Source organism: Sphaerodactylus townsendi, linkage group LG06, assembly GCF_021028975.2.
Source record: "Sphaerodactylus townsendi isolate TG3544 linkage group LG06, MPM_Stown_v2.3, whole genome shotgun sequence".
In the NCBI taxonomy this organism is placed as follows: domain Eukaryota; kingdom Metazoa; phylum Chordata; class Lepidosauria; order Squamata; family Sphaerodactylidae; genus Sphaerodactylus; species Sphaerodactylus townsendi.
Window position 1 is genome coordinate 93,083,693 of NC_059430.1, and position 26,001 is coordinate 93,109,693.

Below are 26,001 nucleotides of genomic sequence, written 5' to 3' on the forward strand. Positions count from 1 at the left end.
CAGTGCATCCCATCTCCAACTGTCACTGACACCTGTTGTTGCCTCCGAGGCCCATGCCCGCCAGAGGGGTTTGAGATGAACTCTTCAGCTGAGCTCCTGAGGCACATCTTTCTCCTCTGTGCAATGCACGTGTGATGTGATGACAGTTGTAGTGTTTACCAGTTGTCACCTCCCAAACATGCATTGCTACTGGCAGATCTATGGCAAGCCCCTGAAATATTACTAGAGTGTTTGGAGCTTGACTTGGTCATAAAGGAGAAGGTGAGCAGTGGAATAACTGACTGGGTCAGTAAAACAGCTTGATTCAGCCCAGTCTAAGCTATACACATTCAACTCTCATAACCACTCCCATCCAACCATCTTTTCTTTCTCCTCCTGAATCTGACTCTCTTCTCTGCGTATCTGGCTGTTTCCGCACGGGCGGAATACAGCGACCCAGGGTCGCTAAAAACAGCGTCCCTGGGGAGGGGTTTGCATGGGTGCCGCCTCTGCATCGCAGCAGCGGTGGCCTCGCAACCCCCGAGTGGCGTGAAGCTGCTGTTTCTGAACCTCGCTCCCTGGGCTAGGTTTTTCAGAAACAGTGGCTTCCAAACGCTGCCGTGTGAATGGCAGCGGCTGGAAGGCACCATCCCCCCTTTCCCGAACGCCTTCCCTTCCCTCTGACCTTCCGGTGCGTTGCCCAGGCCTGGGGACATGCCCCCCTGCCCTGCGACTCCAGAGCTGTTGCGCAGGGCAGGGGGGCGTGTCCCCTGGCCTGGGCGACGGACCGGAAGGTCAGAGGGAAGGTAAGGCGTTCGGGCGACGGCGCAGCCTCCACGCAGGCTGCACCGTCTTCCCCGTCCCTACCAGGACCGTTCATGCGAACAGTCCCGGGGGGGTGCGTCGGAGTCATGTATGCCAACGCACCCCCCAATCGTGGCTGTGCAGAAACAGCCTCGGAATGGCCTAATTTTCTACCTGCAAAGCTAGATAAGTTATCCTTTCCACCTTTTCCTGATGATAACAGGCTCCCAGGTAAGCTTCCCCCTTGGTGTCCTTCCTGTGACTGAAGGATGAGTCATTTTTCTTAAAAGTTGAATGTCTCACCTGTATGGAGACGCTGCTGTAAGAGCCTCCAATGACACCTGCAATGAGTAGCGGGATGTTTTCTTGAATTGCATACGACCCATCAGGACACATATACTCAGCTTCATCCACTTTAGTCAAAGATGCCCTGACAAACTCCAATGACTGTTCTAATGCATATGTGTCCCTGGAGCAGGTGTCCAAAATGTGAACGCCAAGCTTAATTCCTGGGAGCAAATGGCCATCCCTGTTGATCTGATCAATAGCAAATAACATGGCCTCCAAGCGCTGGATCCCTCGGTCTTCATTGATTCTCCCACATTCTTCAGCTCCAGTGCCCTTTTCTTTAATTGGGAACAGACCACCAAAAACCAGATCTCCTTCAATCTTAATTTCTTTCCTTACAAAATTGTGGTCACCTAGCGAAAGGAAGGATCCTTTGGAAAACAAGACCAGAGCAAGCACGTGCACCTTGGCAAACATCTTCAGCAGCTGTCTTCTGGTGGCTCTAAGAACCCTCCGTAAGAGCGCTAGAGACCTTCATGCCTCCTGGCAGATTGCTGTGATATATGAAGCAGCATCCCGTTGGCAAGGGAGGAGCAAGTCCACAGGTCTTCCATCAAGTTTCTAAAGAGATGAAAGGAATTAGAAAAGGCTGAAGTAAAAGTCATGATGGCTTTCTCCCACTGAAAACATACTGAGTTGGTCTCTAAGGTATCATGGGACCTTGCAGCCTGGTTGTACATCACTGGACTGCCAAATGAAGGAGCAGGTGTGCACCATCACCTGAATAATCAGCACAAGGGCTTTGATACATGGCTCAGTTCATGTGCTTTCTCCCCATGGCTCCCTTGTTCACATGAAGCTTTGGGATGGGGCATTTAGCCCTTTCTAGACCTTTCCCACAATGGTCACTCTGCCAGCATGACCAAATTTCTGCTTGTGAATCAGACATTTCAGTAGGGAGGTGCAGAAGGGAGGGAACTCTGCAGAGTACCTGTCCAGGAAGCACACACTAGAAGACCTCCATTTACAGCTTAACAAATGATTCAATCTGCCAGTTCTGACCATGCAAAGGTGGGATATCTCTCCAGAGGTGGACACCGTCTAGGTCAAGGGACCCCAACATAGGGCCAGTGGGCACTATGGTGCCTGCTGACATGTTCCCTGGCACCTGCCAAGTGTTTTTTTAGAAAGTGGGCAGGGCCAAATGAGGCCACTGATGATTTGATTGGTATGCAGATTTTTAAAAATGTTGCTTTGGCAGCAGCCACCACCACCACACAAATGTCTTCATGCACAACTGCAGCAGATGTTTTCTAGCTGGCTTCTCCTGCTGCAGCAGACATTTTGTGGCTGTGTGCAGAATCCCAAAAGGGCTCACAGGCTAAAAAAAGGTTGAGGACCTTGATCTAGTTACCCGGTTTCTTCTCCTGAGCTGCCCGGTGAGTGTCCTGACAGCTCTTCACATTAGTTAGCTGGAGAGCTACCAGTTGTAGGGGTGTGCATGACAATTCCTTTCATTTTCAATTCATTTTCATCTTCAACATTTGAGTTCTTTTGCTTGATTTTTGTTATTGTATATATTCATTGTCTGATTTATATTTGCCTTGTCCCAACCTTGGTTGGGAAAGGATGGGTTGGAAATCAAATCAAAAGAAGAAAAAGAGTTTGCATTTATACTCTGCTTTTCTCAACTGTAAGGAGTCTCAAAGTGGTTTACAGTCTCCCTCCCTTCCTCTCCCCACAACAGACACCTGGTGAGAGAGTTCCAAAGAGCTGTTATTAGCCCAAGGTCACCCAGCAGGTTTCATGTGTAGGAGTGGGGAAATAAATCCAATTCACCAGATAAGAGTCTGTCCTTTATGTGGAAGATTGGGGAATCAAACCAGGTCCTCCAGATTAGAGTCTGCCACTCCTAACCACTAGACCATGCTAACTCTCAAATACAATCAAATATTGTTTTTATTGATTCCAACGAAGCATTTCCCACTGTAATATTTATCCCACATCCAGTTTTACCCCTCACTCTATGGCTGATCTTATTGGAAGTGCCATGTTCAGGGGCACTTGTGTCTCTGAACTGGGACAAATGGTGAAGAAGGCTGCCTTCTTGCCCTGTTTGATGAGTTCCCTGGAGGCATACGACCAACCATTCTTGGAAACACAACTCTCAGCAAGATGGGCTGAGCCCACAAGGGCTCTTCTTATATTTTGATGCTCTGAGTCTCCCCCTGGTTCTACCCTTCCTGGACAGTGATAGCTTGGAGCATGTTGTCACTCTTCAGTGCACCAACACGTTCTTCACTGTGCCACCCCAAGCAACTGGTTGGGTGTCTTGGCTGGACTGTGGAGTAGGCAGTGACTCAGAGCCAGGTAGCTCAACACACTGCTTGCTAGACTTTGATTATTGGACATATAAGGCACCCAGAACTTTCCAAGTAGAGAATTTTCTTACCAATATTTCAGATCACTTTTGGGCTGTGGTGTTAGTGGCGCCACCAACTCCAATTTCATTTATTTAAATTGTAACTTGGGAGCGCACCCTCTCGAGTATGATAATATTTACATAGAACACTTTAATAATTTATGCCTGTACTTACCTTTTCCTTAAAGCAGAATTTATGATGATTAAGCTTGCAGGTCTATGTATAATTTAGAAACACTTAATGTTATTTAAAACAGAGTGCTAAGAAATTTAACAGAGATAAAATTAAAATTTAACACTCCAAAAAAGGAGGAGAAACAAGGTTGTTTGCTTCTGGAGCCTCCACCCCCTCCTCCGCTATTTGGTTGGCCGATCTCTTAAGTATTAAATTGAGAGAAAGCTCTGCAGAGTGTTCAGGCACTTCAGAGCCATACTGGCGTATAGCCTCAACCAGAGCAAATCCAAGCAGCCAGAGTCCCACCTGCACAGATGATGTGACATTGCCACTGTGAATTATTCTCTTTTGCTGATCTCATGTCTTTTGATTTCACCGGTGCAACAACACAGCCTTCAAGGTTAACAAGGAAGCTTCCTGATGAGGATGAAGAAATATTGAGCACAGCATTGAGAGTATAACCTGAGTTTCTTGTTTGTTGGCAAACCCTGCCTCTACTTCTACATAGTGAAGCATGCAGGTTTGTGCCTACCCTGTTTCTCCTGAAAATAAGACGTAGTAGAGGTTTTGCTGAAGTGCTAAATATAAAGCATCCCCCGAAAGTAAGACGTAGCAAAGTTTTTGTTTGGAAGCATGCCCGTCAACCAGAGCATGCAGCTGTGGAGCGGAAAAATAAGGCATCCCCTGAAAATAAGACATAGCACATCTTTGGGAGCAAAAATTAATATAAGACACTGTCTTATTTTCGGAGAAACACGGTATGTGGGAACTTGCAACAGGGCCCAAGACCAACGGTTTAAGGTGCAATACCTTACTTATTTTGCAGGGTTAGGGTGGCATGCCAGGACCCCTCCCTCTCCCTCTTGCATGCCACCCCTCCCTCCCTCCCTCCCTCCCTCCCCTCCCCCTCTCTCTGCTAGGGTGGGTGGGCCATGTCCAAATGCCGGGACCCCTCCCTCTCCCTCCCCTCCCTTGCATGCCACCCCTCACTCAGTCAGTCAGTCAGTCAGTCAGCCAGCCAGCCAGCCAGCCAGCCAGCCAGCCAGCCAGCCAGCCAGCCAGCCAGCCAGCCAGCCAGTCACTCACTCACTCACTCACTCACTCACTCACTCACTCACTCACTCACTCACTCACTCACTCACTCACTCACTCACTCACTCACTCACTCACTCACTCACTCACTCACTCACTCACTCACTCACTCACTCACTCACTCACTCACTCACTCACTCACTCACTCACCTCCCCCTCCCTCCACTAGGGTGGATGGGCCATGTCCAGATTCTGGAAGCATATAGTTTCCCTATTTTTAAAACTTTTTTGGAGGAGCTATCTTTGAAGATACGCAGACACACAGAAGAGAATCTTAGCCGCTCAGGGGTCTCCTACTGAAAAGCAATGGAACCACAGAAGACAGGTCTACCACTCAGTGCTTTTCAATGGAAATCCTATGAGTGGCTAAGATTCTGTTATGAAAGAAAGACTACCGGTATATATTGCTGGAATTGGCAAGACCAGCTGTGTACAACTACGAACTTTTTGGGTTGAAAAGATGCCTAGAATTGAAACCTGCAGAGCAAATGTCCAGGAGTAACCTGCAGAAAATGGCAGCAGGGAGAATTCCTTCAGGTGCACACAAAACTGAAAGTGAAATTTTTATTATTTTAATCTGAATGTTTTAACTGTATGTATTTTTGGATGTTATAGCCAATGGCTCAAACAATAAATACTACTTGACTTGACTGAAAGTGAAACTGACGAAAAAGCAAAACGGTCGGGCAGTAAACAGCCTGTTTCCCCCTCTGACGCCTTTGCGATGTAGAAAACACACCAGAAGCTGCCGCTTTTAAAGAAATTTCCTGGACGTTTTATTTTGGGTGTGTGGATGGAAAAGAGGCAGTCTCCTCTTTTCAAGATGTCCCACAGGCGTCTTTTTTTTGTGCTGTGCGGAACAGACCTTGTTCTCTCAGGGTATAATTGTTAGTGATTTTACAGGCTCTGAAGTGTAAAAGCCCCAAGGGGGAAAAATAACACAAAAATAACAGGAGCAGAGAACTCTGCTGATTCTGAAGACTTCCCAGTAATTTATGTTACCTTAAGAAGGTTTACACAGTTTCCCTTCTGGGAGAAGATGAAGCACAAACAGGGGCTGAGGTGTTTTACCTCCATCATTTCCCCTGTTAACCAGGTCTCTTGTTCCATGTTCTTTGAATATCTTTAGTGAAAAAAAGCTTTTGTTATATTCTCCATAGTTAACTACTCTTCTGTCAGTGTCCCTAGTGACATAGGGTCTGGGCCAACATGGTTAGTCCACATTATACCCTTACCTTATTAACATCTGGTAAAAGAGGGGCAAATAGTCATGTTTGAAAGCATCTGGAAGGCAAAAAGAATGAACTGGGCAAGTCTAATTTCTCCCTTCTGCATGGGGGATTGCAGGGAAGAGAGATTTCAAAACCAAGAAGTGAGTCTGACCTATGCATGCAACTGAAGAAGGTGGGAATGGACTTGTAAAATCATAAAGAGGTAGGGTGGGCTGTACCAATTCAGGTAGCAGGAGGGGGAATAACATTTTTAATGTTTTCTTGTGAAAAGCAACTTTTCCACAAGTAGAAAACTAGCACAACAGCAAATGAGGCTTGCTAGGACCCTTCTCCCTAACATGTTAATTTTTTATATGCAGGAACTTTTATCACCTGTTGTTTGGAATGATACAACTCAATTTGGATTTATGTTTACACCAGGCTGGAAAAGAATGAGGAACTTCTGTAATCTGAAAGAGAGAAAATGTTTGTCAGCCTACCAAGGTTCTTATCTGCAAGGTTTAAGACAATTAGCTTCTGTAGCCTATCTAAAAAGTTAACACATATACATCTGTGCGACAGAAGGGGAGCTGTTCTATCTCCTGGATGTTCCCTCCTGGCCATGGCAGTCAGTGGTGCATGAAATCACAATTAACACAGCAAGTGTTTTGCAAGTGAGCAGAAGCCACAGCAAATTACATTGTGCTATTAGCTGGATTTTTTTCAACAACTCTGTTGAACAACTGCTTGACAATTGCTGGACTGTGGCAGATATTTTTAAAAAACGATAAAGCAGAATTGATTTTAAATTGCAGTTGTTTGCTGGTCTGTTTTAATTGTTCACATCACCAAGCTGGCTGGAAACAAAGGCTGCCCTTTGCTTCTATAGCCGTGGTGGCGAACCTTTGGCACTCCAGATGTTATGGACTACAATTCCCATCAGCCCCTTCCAGCATGGCCAATTGGCCATGCTGGAAGGGGCTGATGGGAATTGTAGTCCATAACATCTGGAGTGCCAAAGGTTCGCCACCACTGTTCTATAGCATAGCAGCTAATCTTTCCCATTTCTTGGCACACACTGGCTTTGTCAATAGTTGCCTTCAGATGGACCAAGGCAAAGCTGCCCCAGGGCCAGTTCTAGTAAGGGTATTTTGTGAAAACCTGAGTGAGGATGAAGGGAAAACTCTAACGTCTGATCCTTGAGTTTGCCAAGCAACCAATCAAATCCTTCCATTTCACGGAGCATTATGTTTTCACAATATGTACAGTTTTAGTGTAAATGTCACACTGGAGAACAGTTTTATAGATATCATGGACTGCCTAAAAGATATTTAATTCTAAATCAGATCAAATTGAATTCTTCCTAGAAGCTAAAATGACTAAAATAAGACTATCGTACTTTCGTGATATCACGACAAGATAATACTCACTGATGATGTCAACAAGGCTAGGAAAGTCTGAAAGTAATAGGAAATGGGGAAGACCTAATGTGAGATGGAATGAAACTATGGACTTCAGTTTGCAACACCTATTATATAGCAAGGCTATATCAATAGCAAGGCTATTGATAGGATGTTTGGAAGACATTAATTCATAGGATCACCATAAGTTCGAACTGACTTAATGTCACATATCTGACAACTTCAAACTCGTGATATGTGGCTTATTTCCACAAATCTGTGATTGTCTGTGTGCTTCCCATTATTGTGGGCATGTTTATGCTTTAACTCATATGTGCTAAACTGGCATGAAGGTTTTGTCGAAGGCTTTCACAGCCGGATTCAACTGGTTGTGGTGGGTTTTCCGGGCTGTGTGGCCGTGGTCTGGTGTCATCTTCATCTCTGTGATACACCTCTGAAGATGCCAGCCACAGACGCAAGCGAAATGTTAGGAACAAGATCCACCAGACCACGGCCACACCGCCCGGAAAACCCACCACAACCAACTGGCATGAAGGTTATTTAGATATCTAGAATTCCAAAGCTCCATAGCCAGTGAGAAGAATTGCAGAGATGGCCATATCTTGAAATAATGCCTCAGCCTAGCGGCATAGCCGGTGAAGTTGCCACAAAACTATGTGTAATTACATGAATTCCACTTTTCATATTAATGCACAACATTATGGTGGACTAGGATGGGTAAGCGGAAATATCCATTTTCAGGGGGATCTCACTCTCTTCCAGCCTAACCTACCTCATAGTGTTGTTGAAAGGATAAAACGGATGAAGGAAGAACCATGAATACTGCCGTGAACTCACTGGGGGAAGAGAAGGATAAAAATGCACCCAATAAACAAATAGGTTTCCTTGGCTAGATATTTGACTTAATATGTGTTATCCAAAATGCTTCTGAAACTTTGCTGTATCCAAGTATATCACACACAAATATAAAAGCTGGATGTGACTAAAAGCTCCCCATACTGGAAAGCCAGCTGTATCCAGGAAGCCAACAAGTAGCAGCAGTTTCCTCTTGCCTCAGAACCTGACTGTCAGTGAACAAAATCAAAAAATAATGGCAAATGGCCATGTCCTTCTTGTGAAATTGTTAACCAGTCCCAAGGTCACACAATGGTGGTAAGAGAATAATAAATTCACAAATGCTCAAGTGAAAGAAATCTCTTTAAATTCAGGAAACGAATGAGATCCTCAAAAATAATACTTGAAATCCGAACGGATTATTAGCTTTGCTTGTAATAAAAACCAATGAAAGATGGATGAGTAAAAGCAGTCATCTTTTTCTGAGGCTACACGGAACAGCAGAAAGGGTTATTAGGCAATGAAAAGTGAAAAGAAAATGTAGGAGTCATGAGGTGTGAAAAGTGCTAGTTCCTTCTGCCCTCTCAGATCTTTTTGCATTTTGTTCACAGCTTCTTTCCTTTGGGTGGATTTCACAATGGAATTTTTGTTTTATCCTCCTTAACTGCTCTTTGGATCAAGACTTGATCTATGGTTGAGAAGATTACAGTTTGGGGTGTTTTTATTTTTTTCCAGTTGCTTTTCCTAGGGTCCATGTAGACCCCCTGAACATTGGGTATTTTGTTCCTATGTGTTCCTGTGGACTGATGAGCATGATATTTAAGAATCGCAGGAAAAATATACCAGTTCTGAAAATCCAAAAGCATTTGAAGGTCTGTACCTATTTTACAAATGGTATCAAATACAAGGTTGCCCTCTCACCCCGCACCCCCCAAATGAAGTGTGTTCTCAAAGAAACTGGAATCCATGAAGCATTTTGTAACATAAAGAAACCAATAACTGTGCAGGTCCCTGTGCTAACCTCTTAAATGACCAATATGACAAATTGTCCAAGAAGACTTCCCTATAGATGTCCTCTTGTGAAGCCACTTTAATTTAAGCTGTTGTTTGGATCACATGAAATCCTTTCAAGGTAATAGTTGCCTTTGGAACCCAATTAGCATTAACTGAAAGATATTAAATTAATTTTATCTTAATGACTCCTTTGGGCAAAATCCACAGTCTGGCAATGTCAAATTTACAACAATTAGGGTGGATATTATGGGACATAATTTCTTTAAAAATATCACCCCAGATGGGATAGTTCCCATCAAAGGATTGGCTTCTGACATTAGGTCCTGAGAAATAAAATTCAAAGTGATTGGAATGATAATGTTTAAAGGCACTTATGAAATGGGAGTGTTCCAAGTTTCTGCAGGTTTCTGTAAAGCAACCATGATCTGTTTAAACCTTTAGTTAGTGATTGTGCTCCTCTTCAACTAACCCGATCGCCAGTGTTGTGCTTTCATGTAGTCAAACTAGACCAAACTGAAGAATTGATAACCCCACCCCCATGTCTTTCTAAAGGAAATGCAAGTAAATCTGTTGGGCTTAAATGTGTCACATACTGTCCCAGAGTTCATCTCCTACCTCACCTCCTGTGAAAAGGATTGGAATTACTAGATACCTCAGCAAAGTGAAATGAAATTTAACTGACTGGACTTCTCTGCAAGGTGTTGCCGTTTCACTTTTAGAGGCTGCCAATCAGAGGCATATCTAGGGAAAATGGCGCCTGGGGCAAAACCTGAGTTTTGGGAGGGCTCAATTCGTGGTCCTGCATCTTGGCCACCAATGCCAGGGGTGGGGCGGCGGTGAAGGAGCCCATGCCCCGCACTGGGAACTGTGACCCCACGTCCAGCAGCATCCTGCCCGCCCTGCTGCGCCACCGGCAGAACCCCACCACCACCTGAATAGGGTTACTGGGGGCCATGCACTGGTCCTCCCCTCCCTGTTGCCCCTCCTGCCACCAACTGGCACTGGCCCAGTCGCCTACAGGGGGACTGGACCATGCCTGGCAGCACTGCAAATCCTCCACCCCTCCTGGCTCCTTGCTTGCCCTTACCTCCCCCAAGCCTGGCCTCCTCACCCCACCTCCGGTCCCTTCCCTTCCTGCTCCCTTCTTCCTCCTCTTCTCTCACAGCCCTTCAGAGACAGAGAGCCCAACTTGCCATCCCCATGCCGAGGCACGACTGGGGCATCTCTCAGCTGGCTGGCTTAGGTCTTTCTCGCGCTCATGCTTTAAGCTGGGGGGAGGAGGAGGAGGGGATGGGGCAGAGGGGGAGGGGAGGATGTGGATTTAAAAAGTTTGTCCAGAACAATGACCCAGGTGCTGGGGGAGGGGGTCAGGGGTCTCCTTGGCCAACCCTCGGCCCGGGTCATCATCCAGCGCAGCAGTGGCAGCTACCAAGAGGCTTTGGCAGTCCTTCCTTCCTGCCTCCTTTTCCTCCCACCATGGGGGGTGTCTCCTTGGGCGCTGGCTGTATCCCCATGCTCACCTGTCCCTCTTGCCTGCTTGTTGTGGTGGGCACTGCAGGAGAGGCTGGGTGCAAGGAGGGGTGTGGGGTGAAATTTTGTGCCTCCCACACAATTAAATGCATGGTGCCTGGGGGCATTTGCCCCCACATGATCCTCTGGGCAGTACACCCCTACTGCCAATATTGAAGTTCTAGCAAAAAAAATATTGTTTGTAAAAAATGTTGCCAGTAAATTGGGAAAGGAACAGACTCCACTGCCCAACATGCACTCAGTGCCATATTGCCCCAGTGGGAATCTCTAATGGAGAAAGACTCTCTTGCTGTCATTAAAGATGTCCAGTCCTTACAAGCAAAGATCTCTTTAGCCATCACTTGTAGCCAAGCACACACAATCTACTGTCATGGGTATGATTTGACAAACTATGGCAGGTGACATTCCCATGGAAATGAAACAGTCAATGAAACCAGATCTCACACAAGGAAAAATGGTCTGAACTGGTGGAAGTTGGTTACTGCCTCCTACAGTGCTTATAATCGCATGGTAAGGTTGTTTATAATCATAGTATCAGTTGCCGAGAGATTAACCATTTTCTGCGTTCTCTCTTTAGGGTTTAATGTGAGACCTGAACAAGTCTTGCAGTGATTGCACAGAAATCACTGGGCCCAACTTCAAGGAAAATGAAAATTTTTGAATGTGGATGGTTGTAATCACATGGAAAAGCTAGGATTTATATGCAGGGACAAGAATCTAGAATCTAGACCTCTTGCTTGGTCCCTAGGCCAGACATTCATTCAGTCTGCACATATGACATGATAGAAGAAGAATCTTCTGTAGTGCATGCCAGCAAGGGCGCATGAGCATACAGACCACATGTGACCTAGTCCTTTTGAATGGAACCAAGTTCCAACTAATGTTACCCTTGATCAGTTGATGCTTCCGTAATATAACCACAATAGGGGGATGCGACTTCTCTCTTCAGGTACCTGTGTGAATGAAACTATCTGTTGATTTATTACCTCCATCTTCTTGGGTGTAGATCTGGAGGTGATCTGAAACCTCCTCAAGCATCTGTGCCTGAAGGCCACTACAAGCCACTAGGTTGATGGTAGAAAATGCTGCACTGGCAATCTCCCATAACAACAGGGAAAAATCAGATATATGTGTGGTCCAGACTTCAGGACATCACAGCTGATGGGAATCCTTATTAGAATGATCAGTCACTGCGCTGCGGCTGGCACATTCAACGTCATGCTCCATCCTATAGCAGTCACTAAAACTGAAAAAAGCGCAGAAAAAAACACTAAAAATACAAAACACCACAAATGAACCTGAATTTTATTGCACCTCCCCAGGCGTGCACCCGGTGCAATGCGCACCATCGGCCCCTATCTCTGCCAATCTCAAGACATTGAACTCCAGATCTGAATGAATCTTTAACTTTATCACCAACCTTGTTCCTGAGCTGTTTATACTTTTTGATTGTGACATCTAATACCTCATTACCAAAAATATTTCATGTTCATTATAACTGCACTTCTGTTTTACTATCTAATTGCCAAGATGGGCACAGTAGGATCCAGATGATGTGTGTGTGTGTGTGTGTGTGTGTGTTTGTGTGTGTGTGTGTGTGTGTGTGTGTAAAACAGAAAAAATGTTGTTTTAATTATGGAAGAAAATCACGAGTACAAAAAGAAATGCATAGCTACGTATAGACTTTTAGAGACAAAATAATAGGATGTCAAATTGATACAGACTGTTAAAACTGTTTCATTGTGTTTTACATACAAGATAGTAGCTAGTAGGATGTGTTCCCATTCTATTTCAGGAAAATGTTTTAGGCTACAATTGTTAGAGACAGTTGCAAGGAAAACTTGATAACCTTTATCCTTTTACCCCAAAATCTAATGTTCTTTTCAACTGAAAGTAATAGTTAAAAAGCAGTTTAGACAGTGATATTTCTATTCCTTCCCTCTGCCTGCGTTACTAAAATGACATTGAAGGAGGACCTGTTGCCAACCCCTCCCACACTGTTTTTTTTTACTAGGTTCCATTTCAGGAAAGTGGTCTTTTTTTCTTTTTCTTTCCTATACTACTGCCTGCATCATTGTAATAACATAAAAAGTGGAAGATTTGTCCACCCTTCCTCATGCTTGCCCCCTTTCAATTTGCATTTCGTTAATTAAAAAAGAAAAAAGTTTTTCCTTTCATTTGTTTTTCTCCTTGGACAACCCATCTCCACTCTCACATCATTTATAGTCAAGTCAAGTATTTACTGTTGTTTGAGCCATTGGCTATAACAAGACAAAGATACATGCAGTTAAAACAGTAACTTAGTTAAAATAATAATTTAAATTAAAACAATAATTTAGTTTTACATTAAAATATAAATTATTGGTGTTCGCAATCTCTAAATTAAAATACCCCATCAAATACATCAGATGTTTTTGCAACTTCTTCAGCTAGTCTAAATTAATCTCTAGTACTTTGGAACATCAGTTCAAACAGCGCTTTAAATGCTTTGCTCGTAGTTTCCTAGCCACCAGGGCAAAGAGAGACATCTTATAAGAGACATAGGAATCAATATCAGATAATAAGAAAATCAGTTTCTCATCATCAGACAAAAAAGCTGTCCTGGGTAATATTGGCTCCAAAAACCTTTTCCTTATTTCAGAATATAAAGGACAGGAGAGTATGTAATGGAAGAGATCCTCAGGCTCTTGTTTTCCACAGATACAGAAGAGCTGAGAAAATGGTAGTCGTGTGTATCTGCCACTAAGCACTGCTGAAGGCATTGCTTGAAATCTAATAGAAGTATAAGCCATTCTTAGGTTTCTTGTTAGTGTAGTGGTCAGATATGTAGCTCTAATATGATCTCTTTTAAATAGTTTATACCACGGAGCAGTTTTTGTCTGGACTATTAATTGTCTGTTTATTCTGGCATCTTCTCTGTACACCCAGTCTTGGAGTTCAGCATTGGATGTTGAAACTCTTAATGGATCATCTGGAATAGTGTACCGAGATCGAATTTTTTCGAAAAAGGTAGAGCGGTTTTTATTTTTTGTCATCAGGAGAGTAAAAGACTGATGACCAAAGGTTTCCTTATTATCTGAGCTGTTTTTTTCCAGGCCTTCAAGATTGCAAGATGGGCACGTGATGATTCAAGTGATGAAGTGGCTAACTCATGCCCTCATTGGGTACGGCCGGTGTTCCCTTTGGCAGCATCAAGATCCGTCTTAAAAAAAGGTTCTGAATGGATTCCAGTGTCTTGAGTATAAGGTCATTCCAGCCCCAAACTTCTATTCCATATAACATATGTGAGATGACTTTACTTTCGAACAGTTTTATAGCTGGATCTACAAGACAACCACCTTTTGAGTATCAATCAATCACAAGCCTTTATTGGCATAAAATAAACATACAAAATCAGCATACAAAATTTGCCCATTATTGCTCACAATTATAGACACTGGTACTAAAATACTAAATACTAAAATATATACATGGTCCTTCTGTAACTATAGGACATTCCTTCAGCTAAGTTAACTCACTTAAACGTCATCGGATACTGACAGAAGCTAGAAAAATTACTGCTGGCTATATGTGGTCATAATACATAGACATTGGCTGGTATGCATCTAGACTTACGTCTATTATTTTCAGCAGAAATTTTGCTACATTCTCAGACAGTTTGGGATCCATGTTGTTCAAAATCCTAGTTATCTTAAGAGCATCGAAGTTGGAATTGTTATACAGAAATGGGAAAAGTGCAGATTGTGACATTCTGATTTTTGCAAACCTTACACAATGAAAGAGGGTATGATCGAGTGTCTCCACCTGACCCATATTGCATGGACATAGCCTCCTCTGTTTATCAATTTGTTGATATCTGCCATAGAAACGGCATAGAAGGCATTAGATTGAATCATGGCCAGTGTTAAAAGCTCTTCTTAATTTAGGGTTGGTGATCCACTGTAAATGGTGGCCATGTGTCCTTGTTCAATTGGAATAGAAAAGCAGGGTCAGGGGGGAACACGTTTTCCTCGCAGCTGTTATCATATCCCGATACTCTTGTTCTAATAGCTTAGTTTTCAAGCAGCTATATGCTTCTGATAGGGAAAGAGGGACTAGCGACTCTAATGAAAAGCCAAGAGTGTGTTGATTTTTCCCTCAACTAGTTTTACCAACCACCTAGAATTTGCATAGTGTTCGGAAAGCATGAGGTGTAACAAACTGGAGTGATCCTGCAAATAGTGAATGCATTAGCCAGTATCTGACAGTTCTCAGCCAGGCCATGCGTGGCATATGATATTTGCCTGAGTTCTAAACATAGGAGAAACATATGAAGCACAATTTGGTAAGCCCATAATTTTGTGGAAGAAACGGGACTGAACAATGTTTATATTTTTTGTTTTATAGCTCCGATCCAAATAGGTGCTCCATAGAGGAGCTGAGAGCCGCATTTAGCATTGAACACCTTCAATGCGGATGGTATGCTACTGGTGGCCCACAGTGAAAAAGAAACGCTGAATTGCTGGGGGGCACTGTTGTTAGCTGCAGCGAGTGCTAATTTCCTATGTACTGCCCAATTAAGGTTGCTAGTAAGAGTTATGCCCAAATATTTGAACTTCTTAGTTAACTTGTTCTATGGGTCTGTTATTGATGGTCCATGTATGACTAGGGGGTCTTCTAGCGAAGACCATTATTTTGGTAGTTTTCATAGTTAATTACCAGTTCGGTCCTCTTACAAGATTCAACACAGCAATTTAAGGAGCAGAGTGAGACCAACTTTAGTGTGGGGAAAGAGCGATTAATGTCGTCAGCATACAGTAGCAGCGAACTGCGATGTTTGAGTGCTTAGTTTGGGGTTTTATGCCCATTGGCCTTCTGGAGGGTTGGCACTAGATCACTAAGGAATATATTAAACAAAGTGGGGGCCAATGTACAGCCTTGTTTGACCCCTCTGGTTGTGATGATATTTTCTGTGAGCGGTCCTTTTATTGCGGCTCTTATTCTTGCAGCTAGTGCAAGTGTGTAGCTTTGTTTTATAAGAAACAGTAGTCTGCCAGGGTCAATATGTAATAGCATGGTCAATTTTCTCCACAGTAGGGCTCTAGATGATATGGAGTCAAATGCCCCTTTTAAATCCAGGAAGGCTGCAAACAGTTTGCAGTTATTATGAGTTATACTTTTGTTAGCTAAATTATTATAAAACTGTTACATGATCCAGTGTTGATTTATTTTGAGTAGATCCAATTTGCTCCGGTCCTGTACTTCTACTTGCTTGACCCAATCTTCCCACTCTCCTAAAGAGTAGTTTTGCATATAGTTTGCCAATTACAGATAATAGGCTTATAGGATGATGGTTTGAAGGATTAGTAATATCTGCCCTTTTGTAGATTGGAGGACAACTATAGGCGTAAACCACATCTTTGGGATGCGGCCGTGTTATTAAAATGGAGTGAAATAAAGGAAGCCCAGGAGTTGTAGCGGCCACCTACTTTCGGGTGAGGATTTAAAGAAATATTTCTGGTATTATTGCATCAGGACCTGGGGCCTTACCGCTTTTCAAACCACTGATTAGTTTACTCGCTTCTTGAGGATTAACCTCAGAGCCAATCTGGTAGCTCCTCTGGTATTGAAGTGGAATCAGGGTATTCAGTTAGGCTAGCATTGAACAGATTCAGAAAAAAATAACTGAACCATCGGTCTAGTGAAATATGGGGCAGCGCTGGATACTTTTACGTTTTGGGCCTTCTATTTATGATCTGCCAGAATTGCTTAATGTTATTTGTTAAAGTGAAGCTTGATATAGTTGTTTCCACTGCTTGTTCGAATTGATTTTTTCGTTTCCATTGTACCCTATGATTTGAAAATCACTTTTTCAGTTGGAGTTATATTGCTGAGTAGCTTTTCCTCTTTACCTGTGCTCGCGGTAACTTCTATATAATGATCGTATTAGAGTTGTTAAATTTCAATACAGTAGCGATCAAACCAATTCTCTATGACTAGTTTACAGCCTTAGATTTGGGGTCGAGGGAGGCGGCTTGAGTTTCCCCTGCTAAATTTAGCAAACTAGTTGTTCAAAGTGATGTATTCCACGTTCTGGTGTGTCAATACCTGTAATATATCATTCTCTTTTTAATTTATTAAAATGTAAAAGAGCTAAGTAGATGTGTTCTGTAGCAGCTGCCACCTGAGAGGTGACCATGTTATTTTCTGATGCCCTAAAGTTGGTGGGGTCCTCTGTATTAGTCTTTACCTCAAATGAAAAGAGTTACATTGGAGTGGAAGATGATCACTTAGCAATAAGTTCTAGCAGCTAAAAGATGTGACACACTGGTGTAGATAGGGGGATATTAAAGATGTAATCGATCGCATGCTTACCGAGCAAGTTTACCAAGGTAAAGCTATCCTGCATTCCTATAGCATGAGGCCGTTTAACCATAATTTGTTTAAAATTTGATGGCAAATTTGGATGTAACTGAATTCCTGCACGCATTCGAAGAGAGAGTCCTTTGAGGAGCGAAGAGCTGGGGTTAGAAAGAAGCTGTCTTGAGATCATCCTCACTGATTCAAATGGGCCAAAGTGGTAGAAAGGTCATTACCCACTCTGGCGTTGAAATCACCTGGGATCACCTCCGTAGATGGTTGTTTATTTTCCTAAATTTTCTACAAATGATGATATCCTACTCCCATGTGTTGATTAAGGAGTCGTGTCAATCCAGCAGGTATATACAAGTTCACTATAATCATTTGAAAGAGCTTCCCCCTCTACCAAAACAGCCTGTGCAAGAAGGGGACATGAGTCGAGAGGAGTTGCTTTTGATGCTGTTGGCTACTGGAAATAAGTGAAAGGGAGAGTCCTCAGAATAGCGACCAAACTTGGATACTCTTGTATGCTTAGGAAGAGAGTATTGTTGGTAGCCATTTTGCAAAGGCAAGCTCTGAATTGGACCAAGTTTCTTGTAAGGCTATAAACGTGAAATTTTTGTAGATAAATGAGGAGAATCACGATTATCGCATTTCTTGATCCCATCCGGCTATATTCACGAGATGAGGGAAATCACATCTCTTCTCTGACTTGGATTTGGAATACTTCCCCATGCTGTGTTGGTCCCAAGATTGGTACTAAGAGATTTTTGATAAGGGTTAGGCGTCCACTGAGATTGGTCTATGGTTGTAATTTAAATTGAAGGGTCACATTTTTGGACCACACATCCATTACCTTGTAGCCCAACTAATCGGGTCTAGCATGGAAGTATGTGTATCTGAAGCCGTGGAAGAATCAGATCAATTAAGAAATCTCTTTGGTGGGGGGCCTTAGCTGGAGTTGTATTATCCAAGAAGCTCTTAAATGCATGTATTTCAATCAGTACTTGAATGGAAATCCCAGATGATCTGTTATTATCCTATAACCTGATCGCAATGTCTTCTACCAGACAGTAGTAACACCTCCTTTGACAGAGGGATGCTGATGTTTTTTGGGTGGGCTTCTGTTGATTGAAGTGGGGTCATCCTCAGCTCTTTCAGTTCCTCGAACCAAGGAATTTCTTTGGAGTTTTAGGAGAGTATCTTTTATCCAGGTACATTTGTATGGACCTGAGGGTCTACCCCTCCCAATGTAAGGGGAGGAGTTTGATGATATACATTCTCAAGGATGGATGCTAAAGAGGTAGCTTAGCCTGGATAGGGTGTTGGAAGTAAGATCAGTATTTGTTGTTGGAGACAGTGTGTTTCACCGTGAGCATATGCTAATGGGTGGCTTTGACACAGGCTCTGGCATTGTAATAGGGTGGTCTGTGTTCTTGGCGAGGTGCAGCCTCAAGGCCTTTGTAGTAGGGCTGGTTGAATAAGGGTTGCCTTTAGCCTGACTGGCAGTCCCCCCTTTACTTATGGGCACACAATTTGCTTCATTAGGAGAGTTATCTGGAGAACAGTAACTTTGAATTGCAGGATCACCTTTTGAGTAATAGAATCTCATAATTGCCCCTATTATTTTTATAGCTGAGATTCTTAAAGTTCCTAAGTGCACTTTCCAATTTAAGGTCTCACTGAAGTTAATTCCTAGATATTTAAATGAGCTGCATTGCTCTATAGGAATTCCTTGTATCGTCCAGGAGTGTTTTTTGGTTTTTTCCTAAATACCATAGCCTTTGTTTTGATATAATTGATGGAAGAAGATTATGGCTTCCCCATCTCTAACTTGCAGTATTCACCCAAACTATTAGAGCAGTCTTTTTAGTCCCAATCGGGTTTGAGAAATTAGGACCATATCGTCTGCGTACAATAGGATGGAAATTTTCTGTTGGTTAATAGAGGGGGCTATGTATTCTGGTCCTGATAACCTTTGTACGATATCATTTATATAGAGATTAAAAAGTAGTGGAGCTAGGACACAGCCTTGCTTTACACCTCGTTTAATTGATATTTTGTTTGTTAGGGAGCCCATCATACCAACTCTAATCCTAGCCTGGGTGTCTGTATGTAATTCTCGAAGAAGGAATAGCAAACGTTGATCGATTTTTAACTTCTCTAGTTTTGACCAGAATCTGTTTCTGTCAATTGAATCGAAAGCCATGGCCAGATCTACAAAAGCCACATATAAGGCTCTGGTAGGGCTTTCTATTCCTGAAAATGCCAGATTGTAAAGGCTTTGACAGTGGTCAATGGTAGAATCATTTATAGGATACTGGCACACATCCTGTTGTGTTCCCAAAATTACACTTAAGGGATTTTAATCGCACAATAGCCCTCATACATAAAAAAAATCTGAGGCCCTGATCCTTCACCCGAATTAACGCTATGAGAGCAAAACAATGCACAGCAAATCACATTACTTCAAAGACAGGATATAAGACAATTATCTTCATGTTTGGGAAAAGACTAATGGACCTTGCTGCCCCACCCCCATTCAAAGGTAATATTAGTATCTTAATTAATTGCAGTTAGCATTTCACAAATACTAATAGAATTTGTTCATCAGTTAGGAAGGATACATCAACTCATCAGCCTCTGGTTTTGATATATTTCCCTCACTATATTTCTCCCCGGAATTAAATTCAAACAAATTGTAACCACATAACCTTAGCTTGTTACTATATTTGGGCCATAAACTGCATCAAAGAAGTAATCAATATTTCTACTTTCCCCCTTATTATCTTACTGATCACCCAATGAGGTTTGAAACTTTCGACTCCAATGCAATTTGCTTTGAGAAGTAACTTATTTCTGCCTCTGTCTTTGCAACTTTTGGAGCATAAAATCAGCCTCAGGAATCTTGGGTTTGGGTTCCAGCTGTTAGGTCCCATCTTCAGCTCCTGGCTCCTGGCTCCTGAATGAAAGCATGTCTTGGGGGAAGCTGTGTGTGACTTTGCATCAGCTCTGCCATTCCTACACAGGCATCCATAAAGATCAGCCTCCTCTCTTCCACTTTGTGCTTTCACTTAGGTGGTTTTTCCCTCTCACTGAAAAACCTCGCTGGTCTTATTTGTCCATTCCTTCTTTTGCACTTTTATGTAATATAGACATCAACATGTCAAAATTAGCCCTGTGAGTGCTGAAAATCTTATGTTTTTAGCAATTCTTCTTCTTTTGCAAACGAAAGGCTAGGTTGAAGATGCTTCTGTTTTGTTTGTTTAAATGTTAGAATACACGGATGCCCATAATCCAAGATTTCTTGTTCTCTGGGCTTCTGAAAAGTACATGACCTTTTGCCCCTTCCCTTTGTCTGCAGTCCTCACAGATAGCAGAAAAAATGGGGAGTCGTGGGTTTTTTTGTCTTTAATGTTCCACAGAACTCAGTGGAAGATCCTTAGACTGAAACCCTTGAATCAGAATAAATCCCAAACTGGATGAAGTTGAAAGAATTCTCTCATCCTTTTTTAAAAAAAACTACATAGAACCCTGCACTGAGCAAGGGAATGGGAGATCTGCAGACACCAACTAGAACAGGGGTCTGCAACCTGCGGCTCTCCAGATGTTCATGGACTACAATTCCCATCAGCCCCTGCCAGCATGGCCAATGGTAATTGTAGTCCATGAACATCTGGAGAGCCACAGGTTGCACACCCCTGAACTAGAAGATTAATGCCCAAGCAAATTAGCACCATGGACAGTGGCTGCCTAGCTACTTTCCAACTGTGGCTGAAACAAGGGTTTGAGATAAGGCTAAAATGTGTGTAGAGCAAGAGGTGTGCTGATAAGTCCTTGATCGATGTTTATTCTTTTGCAGCTAATACAGATTGGTATGCACTGTATTTAAGCCATAGGCACTGCCTTCTACCAGGATTTGAAATTCTGCCACACTTGTTTGTCTAGAAGAATGCACTGACAAAGACTTGTGAAACGAGTTATTCCAGAAACACCTGTCTGCATTCTACTGCCAGAATTTATGCTCATTCTGGATGTGAATGGATTTAATTAGTGCAACATTAACCGTTGCTGTTAACTGCTAAAACATGTATGGATTTTTGAAGTGGACCCCACATTTCTGAAATGTGGAATCTCTCAGTGCTATATATGCTGCTAATATGTTGCTGCTGTTATAGTATAATATCTATTTCGATATATGCTGACTTCTTTGGTGGAATGAATATTTTATTGGAGTGGTATAGTTTTGATAAAGGATTTGATATGATATATAATGTCACATTTTATTGAATAGGTGCACCATACACATCTTAGCCTTACTGCAGAGCATTTTGGATTGTGTCTTTGTGTTTTACGCTCTGCAACTTTTGTTTGTGGACTGTGATCAAATGAGAGTTTAGCATAGTACTGCCACAAAACTTACCAGTTTTACAAACTACCAGACAGTTTAGCTGGAGGAGATGAAAAAGGCAAACCAAGCACTCTAGTCATTTTATAAATCCCCAGTATTGTGACCTGGGCAACATACTGGTTTCTCTGGCACTCAACCAGAATTTCCAAGCATTTGTACAAGTGGGCACATGGGCAAAAAAGTCAGCAAATTCAGGACTTAATTTCTTTAAGCGCTATCTTTTTTTCCACAGCACTTACATATATTGCTTGGAAATAGTCATCCAATTAAAGTTTGAGTCACACAAGTTCACCTGACCACAATCTGAGCTACTTCCACTGCACTCTATGATCTTCTGCAGTAACATAAAAATCTGGCACAGAATGTGAGGGCTGCCCCTGACATTTTGCCTGAGTTTTAATGCAGAAGTGGAAGCTAATTTGAAGGCAGAATATTCAGACAATTTTTAAGGAAGGCCAAAGAACCAAGAGAAGACTTTTGAAACTTGGCTCGTGATAGGTTTCATGCATCCCTAGTGGCTGTTTATTGCTTGCTATTTGGTTTTGAGTTAATTAATTGCTATATTCTATTGAAGGAATCTCAAGGCAGATGCTGTTTGGAAGATATTGATGTGCCCCTGGTGGCGTGGGAGAAGACTGCACACAGGGGGTCAAGAAAATACCTCTGATCATCTGTCATGAGCTTCAGAACTGGAATTCATGAAAAAGCTACCCATTCCTGCCACCTCCTTTCATATAATTGCCCTTCCCTCACTGGAATGAGGCCCAAGTGATTGCTTGGATAGTGAACCAGTCCAGTTAATCATATGAGCCCCCACCTGTACTCCCAAGTGACACAGCCTAGATGCATATTTCCCTTCTCAGAAAGAAATGGAATTTCAGCAATATGCTTGTTCCATTTTTGGAAATGGAACCTCTAGAGGAGCATCAGGTCTTCACATATAGGAACCCATAAAGAAAGAGGCAGTGATACAATCTCATGTTATGACTTGTTAAGAAGGGGCAATTTCCCCACAGCTATTTGAGTTTTAATCACAACTGATATAAAAGTTGGCCCCAAACTGATCTTTTATATTTTCTTTCTTAAGTGGCTTTTAAAATATTTGGGGGGCTTATAGCCACTGAGAGATTTCAAGTTGAGAATGATGACCTTGACATTCATGGGAGAGATTAAAATCAGGAAAAGCTGGTCAGGAGATTTAAGAACCTATCATTCTTCATAATATTTTCATCATATTGCTGGGGAAGTGTTCTGAGGAATTATCCCATCTCATCCTCCTGCCAGCCTTGAGAACTGAGCTCCAGAAAGGGATGTGTAAGAAATGGGCATGTTTGACCAGGCCTAGGAGTTCAGGCTGAAAGTCCATTCATAAGATAAAGTCCATTGATGACACTTCAGAAATAAAATGAATTTTTGTCTTTTATGATGCTATATTATGGGGACCCTTTTATGATATATTTATGATATATATATTATGAGAACCCTGTGTGTGAAGGGTGAGGCAGTAGCACTTTTGGTGGACCCAGGTACATTATGTTTGGATCTTGTATGAGAAATAAGTGAAACCTCAAAATGGTGGTGTTCCAAACACACCCCAGGGAGCTTCCTGGCTGAGCAGCAGTTTGAACTCCGATCTCTTCTCTGTTCATATTGTATTCATATTTGCATATTGTAGCAAAACAAAGCAGAAGTCCACTGGTACCTTAAAGACCAATAATATTTATTCCCGTAAGAGCTTTTGTGCGTCAACAGTCTTTATAGTGTAGGAAATGAGTTCTAACTCATAAAAAGCTCACGCTGAAATTAACATTGCTAGTTTTCAAGGTGCCACTGGCATTCTCTCTTTTTTATGCCCAGTAATCTATCCATGGTAGAGTTGTTAAAATAAATGGTCTTTTACCAAATTTCTCCCTGAAATCCAATAATTGGTATAGTTTCCCCATTTTGGGAACCTGAAGTCTGTTTTGAATCAATTCCATTTTGACCAAACAGAAATTTGAAGAGAGGATGGGTTGGAAGGAAGGTTCTGCCTAATTTCAGAATTTCACTCTGTAAATTCTCAGAGGCAGGCAATGTTTTCTCAAACCTCCCTGTCCTGCTACAACACCAGCCTGTGTTGTGTAACATAAAGCAGCTGCAGGGACTGAAATGTTCATGTGTCCATTGCCTGCTTCAGAGTAAACAGCACTAAGGTGAAGAAGAAGGTGGGGCTGGAAAGCCAAGCGAAGGGACGAGTCTCCATGCCAGCCTTCCTCCTGCTGAATCCCATATTCTTTGTGCATTTTGGTAAATACAGTTCACCTGAGGGATGGAAGTTGGGAAACCTGGACCATTACAAAAGAACAGGGAAGGAAAGAGAAGGGCAGTGAAGCAGCTAAGGTGGAGGCTATAGAAGAAGACAGCGACTTTGGATTTATATCCCCCCTTTCTCTCCTGTAAGGAGACTCAGAGGGGCTTACAATCACCCCCCCCACAACAAACACCTTTGAGGTGGGTGGGGCTGAGAGAACTCCAAAGAACTGTGACTAGCCCAAGGTCATTCAGCTGGCATGTGTTGGAGTGCACAAGTTAATCTGGTTCACCAGATAAGCCTCCACAGCTCAAGTGACAGAGCTGGTAATCAAACCTGGTTCTGCAGATTAGAGTGGTTCTGCAGATTGGAGTAAGTCGCACTTTGATGGAAGGCCAACGTCGTAACAATTTAGGTTATATCACTAATGAAATTAATTAGTTAAAATTCAGAAATAGAAGTATTCTGTTAGAAACCCATCCCTGGACCTATACAAAACTTTTCCATCATGGCGGACTTCTGTACTGGTGATGGTTTTTACACGAATTAATGAAACAGGTTTAATTCCTCTGGGCTGGAAGTTAAACATTGTTGCCCCCATTTGGAAGAAATGGGACAAAATGAGCCCACAGCATTATAGGTCAAAAAGCCTGCTGGTCATAGTGGCCAGAATGTGTAGTGAAATCTACTAAGTTAGAGGAGTGGGTGGTTGAGAACCACATAATCCATCAGCACCAGGCAAGATTTAGAAAGGGCTTCTGCACTGATGATCACTCTCCATCAAGTGGTCTTTTCAGGTATAAAGGGCTCAGTGAAAGCACTTTATGTAGCATTTGTTGACCTGGATGCAGCATTTGATGCCACTAATAGGACTCATCCTTTGCAAAAGTTAGCAGATCTGCATATCGATAAACAGCATTATTATTGCTGCGGCAGCTGCATATGGGCACTTATGCCCAAATTAGAATGGGAAGATCTGGTCCTTTAATAAATAAAAATCCCAATTTGTAAGGGGGTGAAGCAGGATGGTATGTTGCCCCCTGTTGTTTAATCTGCATATCAAAAGGCTTTCTGGTTCACAGTTTGTTCCACCTACTCTTGGAGATTAAAACAAAAATCATTCCTTCTATATGTGGACGACATGGTTGTTATCTCCCTTACAAAAAGTGGGATGAGACGGCTGCTGAAGCAATTAGGAACTTACTGTAAGGAAGAAGCCCTTAACATAAATTAAGAAAAAACTAAAATGATGGTTTTCAGAAAAAAGGTCGAAAATATCTGCCTAGAGCATACTTGGAAACCCAATTAAACAGTGCAGCTCCTTCAAATACCATGGGATTACTTTCAGTGAGACTTTCAATTGGATTATCCATTTGGCAACTATCAAGCCGCCAGTGACAAGGATGGTGGGGTGTATCCTGAGGTTTTATTATACAGAAGGAGGCTTTCTTGTTGATCCTGTTTTAAAACTAAGGTTGTCTCCCACCTTCTATATGAAGAAAAAGAAGAGTTTGGATTTATACCTCACCTTTCTCTCCTGTAAGGAGATTCAAGGTGGCTGACAAGCTCCTTTCCCTTCCTCTTTCCACAACAGACACCTTGTGAGGTAGGTGGGGATGAGAGAGTTCCAAAGAACTATGAGTAGCCCAAGTTCAGCCAGCAGGAATGTAGGAGTGTGGAATACACATCTGGTTCACCAGATAAGCCTCTGCCACTCAGGTAGAGGAGTGGGAAATCAAACCCAGTTCTCCGGATTAGAATCCACCTGCTCTTAACCACTACACCACGCTGGCTCCCACATGGAGTTGATGTGCAGGGTTGGAAAGAGGAGATCATTACTAGCATAGAAACAATTCAACATTTATTTAAAGGCATATTTTAGCTCTCTCTAGGGAGACCCCAGCTGATGATGAGAGCAGAAACCAGTCTACCTTCTCTCACGGCCCAGGTACATCTTACTGTCCTAAAATATTTGAAAAAATACAGAATGGATAATCCAAGTATGCTCAGTCAATTGTTGTTTAACCTTATCAAAAGGCCCAGCATGTCTTGGATTTTTCAGTAGTATAATCTTACAATATACAATCCCTGATGACCTTTTAGGTCTCTAAGCAGATACTTTTCAACTTAGTGACTTGGTGTACAAGTGCAGGGTTGTTGTTTATATTGATTGCAAATTGTATGTGGTTTT

General features: G+C 42.5%; 1 protein-coding gene across 4 annotated transcripts in view; it reads right to left on the reverse strand.

Annotated features, from left to right (window-relative positions):
- The window catches only part of GRM3 (glutamate metabotropic receptor 3), a 120,255-nt gene that overhangs the window by 46,155 nt on the left and 48,099 nt on the right, over positions 1-26,001 (reverse strand). For all 4 annotated transcript variants that reach the window (XM_048500860.1, XM_048500858.1, XM_048500859.1 and 1 more), the window contains exon 2: positions 1,087-1,692. In XM_048500860.1, coding sequence (XP_048356817.1) covers positions 1,087-1,548 — 462 coding nt within the window. In that variant the 5' untranslated portion in view covers positions 1,549-1,692. The remainder of the gene's footprint in view (positions 1-1,086; positions 1,693-26,001) is intronic.